At 43.9% G+C, this 6,423-nt stretch overlaps 1 protein-coding gene across 5 annotated transcripts; it reads left to right on the top strand.

Moving 5' to 3' along the window:
• Positions 1–2,403: 2,403 nt before the first annotated feature.
• On the top strand, positions 2,404–5,891 carry DNAJC28 (DnaJ heat shock protein family (Hsp40) member C28). Of its 5 annotated transcripts, none has more exons than XM_068424979.1 (2): positions 2,404–2,491; positions 4,510–5,891. In XM_068424979.1, exon 2 carries the CDS (start codon positions 4,545–4,547, stop codon positions 5,679–5,681), a length of 1,137 nt encoding a protein of 378 aa, XP_068281080.1. In that variant the 5' UTR covers positions 2,404–2,491; positions 4,510–4,544; the 3' UTR covers positions 5,682–5,891. The 5 variants fall into 5 exon arrangements, with proteins under 5 accessions (XP_068281080.1, XP_068281078.1, XP_068281077.1 ...); XM_068424977.1 differs by lacking the exon at positions 2,404–2,491 and adding an exon at positions 2,498–2,599; XM_068424976.1 differs by lacking the exon at positions 2,404–2,491 and adding an exon at positions 2,606–2,712.
• Positions 5,892–6,423: the final 532 nt, after the last annotated feature.

The raw sequence follows: 6,423 nt of genomic DNA, 5'->3' as shown, positions 1-6,423 counted from the left end.
TAAGGATGAGAGGGTGAAAGAAGCAGACAGACTCGCATGCTGCCCTGTCCCCTTTTATCCTCCTGTCTGACGGGAGGATCCCCAGCAAGTTCCTCTTGATGTCGCCCGCCCTTCAAAACAGACCTCCCCACAGGCTTCAGCAATGTGGACCATTCTCATCTCTTTCCATTTTTCCTTAGCTAACAACAAAAACAACTCCTCCCCACCAAACAGTCCTACAATGTTAATAGTATTCAACCCTAGGGAAAAAAAAAGCTACAATGTGGTATTAAAAAGTTGAGATCATTGCTCAGTTCCCATGTTAAGAGCAATTTTATATCCTCTGACAAGTAAAGAATCTCAAAGACAACTTGTAAAAATAAAACATAGCTTTCATGGTCTACAGTTAAACAGAAACACCCCAGTTAAAACCTGCACGCATAACTCCCACAAACCTATTCTTTGTAACGGAACATATCCTTAGATGTATACGTAAACGTTATTCTAATATCTAGCACACACTTGAATTGTGCTCCCCTTAATTACTACGCTTTCTACCTTTTGAAGAAATTTAATACAAGCAGTGACAGACATCCAATGTATAACAACTGTTATTTTTTTCTTCATTGGTTCATCCATCATTCTCTTCAACAGCCTAATCCTTTCATGATAGTATCTGAAGTCGATTGGTTAACGTTTGGCAAGCTTGCAATGCCACCACTCTTTACTGAAAACAAAATTAATGTATCCCAACATAGTACTGAGTAGTATCTGTGTGTCTTAAAGACAGGCAATTAGAAATAAAAAAAATACATTAATAGAAACACAAGCCATTCCTTTCACACCACTAAAACAATATTTAAAGGAAAGCTGCAAAGTTTGTTTAAAACTTCGGTGGAATTAATGGCTTCTGTACTGTTGGACAGATGCTGTACTTGAACCTCCCAGTTTAAGGAGGCTTGCCTGCTCCAGTAGTCCTAAGCATCACTTACCGAGTATCTGTTGACTTCCTTAGATTTGCAAACTCACAGTTCCATATTTTCTACCTGTGACTGAAGAGCAAACCACCACAAGGGAAGAAGAGTCCTATTTCTTGTAAGATGAAACAAGGATAAAATTTCTCTCTTGGAACTTTTTCTTATAGACAGGAGGCTGTGACAATTTAAGTCAGAAACAGAACTTGTGCAGCCCTGAAATGCCTCTCTGCTACATGACTGGCCAGAAGAAGATAATTTAAACTTGCATTCATTCCAGCAGGTCAATTTGTATTGCAATTATTTGACCAAATTGTTTTCTTAGATGATGAAGTGAATATGCAGCAGAGAAGGACAATATACACGGAAACTTCCAATATAAAAATCTGTCTCTTACAGAAAGCAAATCTGAAATTTGAAAAATGTAGAAAACCATTACCTAATGAATAGAAGATAAAATCTCTCTGAAACAATGTATTTTAGTGCTGTTTATTCACCAAGCTAGCATACTGGCAAAGCTGTAACGGGATGAGCAGTCAGAGTGTAATACTGGAAGCTGTAAAGCGAAGAAGATTGCTCTACGTGGTTGTTGCTTCCTTTCACACGTCAATGCTACCATTTTCACTGGCTGGATATGCAGCATGCTCAACCATACCCCATCAAGTACCATTAATTAAAAACACAAGGGTTTTGTTTGTTTGTTTGTTTTTTAATAATAGATGCTGGTGTTCAGGGAGGAAACATTGTTATTTGTTTTCTATCTACTGGGCCTTTTAGTTCATGTATCTGGGTCCTCTTTTCCAGGCTGAGGATGAGAACTGTTTCTTGGTTTGGGGCTTCTTTTGCTGAAGTTTCCATTCCCTGACAGCCAGCACACGCCACTCACGCAGCCCGTAGGAAAAACCACCAGGCGTTACCTGCCCTGCAGCCATGTAACGTAGGCCGGGAGCTCTGGGTTACAGCAGGTCTCGCACAGCCTTTTCAGGTGAGGTCCACCAATGCCAGCTTACCCTGCTGCTAGCGTGGCTGCTCAGAGGCACTCACAGCATTTTGAAATCTGTGTTATGGGCAAGCACAAGAACGCTGTGAAAGACCAAGCCTTTGCCAGAGCAAGCACTGCAGGGGAAGCTGTTTCACCAGGCTGTGATACGGCAGGGGAACTTGCCATCTACTAAGGTGCAATTCACTCAGGAGAACGAAGGCTAAAAAGCAGTTAAGGTCTACATGTGTAAGTGTGCATATAAAAAAAAAGAATTATAACAGCCGTGCCTCCCATACACGCTCACACAGGGCCGTTGATGGGGCAACCCCGGTCCGCACACCTCTGACCCCAGCCCGGCCGCAATGCGCATGCGCCAGCCGGCCGGCCCACTACCCGCGCGCTGACCGCACGCGCGCTGACCGCACGCCCCTCCCGCGCCTCTGGGCTGTGGCAGCCCGTCCACGCGCCGCCTCGTCAGTTGCCCCCGCGCCGGCGGCCGGCGTCACGCGGCAGGCGGAAGCGCGCGGCCGCGGCAGGCCTCGGGCTCCCTCCGCTGGTGAGCGGCGCGGCAGGGCGCGGGGGCGGGCCGGCCTTCCCTCCCCCTCACACACGCGCCTCCTCTCGGGCGCCCGTCTCGCCGTTGGGAGACGTCCTTGAGCGAAGGGTAAAAGCGATCGCCCTTCCTCTTCCTTCTCCTCCATTGCGGGCGCTTGCCGCGCCCCCTCGGGCGTGCGTCGCTGTGCGGGAGGGGGAAGGGCGGGCGGAGGCGGGGACCAGGTGAAGCGGGGGTGCTGGGCAGCGGGGCCCTGGGCGAGAAAGTGGGCGTCGCGGTGCGGCCAGCGTCCCCCGCCCTACATAACAGCTTGGGGAGGGGAGGGGTGCCGAGCGCCCGGCTCCTGGCGTGCCGGTAAGTGCTGTCCTCAGCCCTCCTGTGGCATATCGCCTCGGGGCGCTCGCCCGTTCCCGGGGCGGGAGCCCGTGCTTGTCCCCACCGCCCTCGCGGGGTGGCGGCTGGGGGGCTGTTGCAGCGGAGGGCTGTCTCGTGCGCCAGGCCCAGCGCGGGGGGGCCGGGGCCGCCGCCCTCCTGGGCCTTGCCGGATGGGGGGGGGCTTGGTATTGTCCCCCCTTACGTATCTCTAGCGGGGGAATAAACACTGCGGAATAAACAGCCCCCCAGCCGGCACCCTTGGGTGAGTGCTAGAGTGCTATACGTATAGTTTGATACAGTTTTTTAAGCACAAATACATTAAAATCCAGTCTACAGAGTTACGAGACAGTCTGCTGAGTTTCAAGAGTGTATCCATTGATGTTTCCATGAAGTAGTAGTTATGTGGATTTTTATGGCCATAGGGAAGTAAATTATTATCTTTGCCAACCACCTAGGAGGAGAGAAATCAGTAATCTATATCATAAACACACAAAAAAAAGTTCCATTATAATAACCACCTGCTGATGACTTAATACGTTACCTGGATCAAAATAAACTGAAAACATCCAGGATTGATCCAATCTTTCATCCAGTCCCAAGTACATTTTTCCTGTCTCTTTTCAGGCAGGTTAGTGCAGAAGGGCAGTTTGGTATATGCAGAACATATAAACACCATTTATTCCTTAACTGTAACCTTGACTCAACCTAGTTTTTTGTCTGGAAAGGAAGTCAGCGAAGGATATGTTGCAGTCACCGATGAGTCTGCGAAAGGAGATCCTTTAGCACCATGTATGTGGCATTTGTTTTAGGATTTTCATTAATAGAAGTTAGCTGATGTGTAAATTGTGTGTGCGGATTGTATGATATTTTTCTGCTTTTGATTTTACGTGAAGCCTTACTTATGTTGTCATTTGCTGAAGGTGTTCCTTTTGCAGTTTCCCAAAATCATTCAGAAGCACTGGTATTCCTGGCAGAATGAGATACTGTCTGCTATTGATCTGTTCTGAGTTCCAGATTTATAACTTTAGCTAGCACAAAGGAATGAGACTGGCCACTAGGATGTGACAGCCCTTATGGGGTACAAGAGTTAATCTAAATGAATCTGTAATCTGAATGCTGCTTCAGTTGTTGTGAAATACCAAAAGGGTACTGTAATGAAATCCTTCAAGAATGCACCAGGTGGTAGATCTTGAGGCATTGATGTGTGGGAGTAGAAAATTCAGTTGATGGCTGAATGTAGGTGTATAGAGGAAAAGGGAGAGATTTGTTTCAGCAGAGTTACCGCTCCACAGAAAGCACGTTTCCAGTTTACATTGCACTGAGTTTGCAGAAAGGCGATAAAGTTTTTGGGAATTCTGCAGTGCAAAGCAAACCTATGCTACTGTTGCTATACCAGGAGAAAACTATATTGTGAATTAATTTTCATTTACACTGTAATAATACTACTACTTCAAGAGTAATTAATAAGAAATGCAGATTTCAATTTTAGTCTGTAAAAAAAAAAAAACCCATAAAAACCCATTGTATATTCTGAATTTTTTTAAGGATTTCTTTAAATAATATAACAAGTTAAAGATAACACTTAAATCGTGTAAGTTCTTTCAAAAAGCATATTTAACACAATTTTTATTAAAATGTGTTTATAGGTCATTGTTTATAATGTAGCTGCATCTGAAGGAATATGAAGTGGCTTTGTGTCATGCTGACTAACAACATAGGGCATTGTTTAATGGTACGTCAAGCAATGATTCCAAGAAATCTGAAACCGTTTCCCTACATTTATGGCAACAGAATGTTGTCGGGTTACAAACCTAAAAGCAACGTCAAGGACTCTTACAAAATTCTTGAGCTTGAGGAAGGTTGTTCCCTTGATGATATCAGAAACTCATATCGGAGTCTTGCCAAAAGATACCATCCAGACAGCGGTTCTGCTACAGCTGATTCTGAAGCATTTATGAAAGTAGAAGAAGCGTACAGAGTCGTGCTCAGTGATGTGGCGACCAAAAAGAAAGCAAATGAGAATGATGAAGAGGAGGAAGACCGATTCAAATCACAAGCACTGCAGCATAGGCACTACTTGAGTTTTGAAGGTGTTGGTTTGGGAACACCAAGCCAAAGAGAAAAGCAGTACATGCAATTCCGAGTAGACCGTGCTACTGAACAAGTGTTGGAGTACCGGCAGCAGAGACTTGAAAGTCAATATGCTGTGACTGACCTAATGAAAGCCAAAGATGTGAGAGAGAGAAAAAAGGTGAAAATAACTCAGGCAGTTGAACGGTTGGTTGAGGACCTCATCCAAGAATCGATGGCGAAAGGAGACTTTGACAACCTCAGTGGCAAAGGAAAACCTTTGCAGAAATTTTCAGACTGCCCGCACATTGACCCTATGACCCACAACTTGAACAGGATTCTGATCGACAATGGATACCAGCCAGAGTGGATCGTGATGCAGAAAGAAATACGGGAAACTATTGAGCAGTTAAGGAAGAGTATGGTGACGTCTAGAAGTAAGCTTGGAGGGCCAATGACACCGTATAGGCAAGAGCAATGGAATCGTATTTGTGAGCAATTTATAGAAGATATCAGGAAATTAAACAAAAGAATTGACAACTTCAATTTAATTGTTCCTATTCTGAGCAGACAAATGGTGCACTTCAGTGCAGACAAAGAAATTGTTCGAGCACAAAAGACTTACGAAGCTTTGATGGAAAACAGAGAGGCTTCTAATTCAGATGCAAAGGAGAATCAAGAGGAAAATGTTAAAAAGTTTGAGTGGAAGTCTTCTCTATTTAAGTGGTTAAACCTTGTGTTGAAATAAGATAATACTAATTCATCTGTCTTGCCAAGATTTTGAATGCACTTTATTACTGAAACTTGTAGCACTAGAGAAATTTCAGATACACTGAAACTGTAAATCCAGCTGTCCACTGTTAACACCAGTTAAAAGGAATTGGGTTGTCTGATGTGCATTTGCAGGTGTATTTGTGAATATTGTTAAGGAACAAATAAATTCAGTTATCCTCTTGCATCTCATTTTACTTCTGCTTAAATCAAAATTAACACTTCACTTTAGCATAGAGTATAATCACTTTTACAGTCTGTTACCTCTTCAAAAGGTGAAACTGAGGCATGAGAAAAACACGTTAAGGACAAAACGGAAGTAAAAGTCTTGCTGTGCCCTGTTAGTTCGACCTTTATCCTTTCTTATTTAAATGCTTACAGCTCATAAATTGTTGACAGGCTTAATGCATTTTTTTAAAAGTACATTCATCTCTTACAGTTTAAATTAAATAGGAATGAAAGGAGGGTTCTGGATGTCTGGACTTGGACTGTACATTCTGCACAAGTCCATTTTTGAATCTGGCTTTCAACACACAGGGAGGTCTCAGAAAGCATCCGAGCAAATAAGGAAGACTGGCCAAAACTGTACCATAGTTGCAGGGCTTTTTGGAGGCGAGAGCAGAAGGGAATATTAATTTTCAAAAGTAATTGCACCATTTAAGTATTATACAGTACTTTGGCATCAAAGAACTTACTGTGAAATATTGCCGTACTATTAA

The sequence above is a fragment of the Nyctibius grandis genome, chromosome 2, assembly GCF_013368605.1.
Source record: "Nyctibius grandis isolate bNycGra1 chromosome 2, bNycGra1.pri, whole genome shotgun sequence".
Classification (NCBI taxonomy): Eukaryota; Metazoa; Chordata; class Aves; order Nyctibiiformes; family Nyctibiidae; genus Nyctibius; species Nyctibius grandis.
The sequence above is the reverse complement of the archived record's forward strand: the minus strand, read 5'-3'. Positions and strand labels throughout refer to the sequence as shown.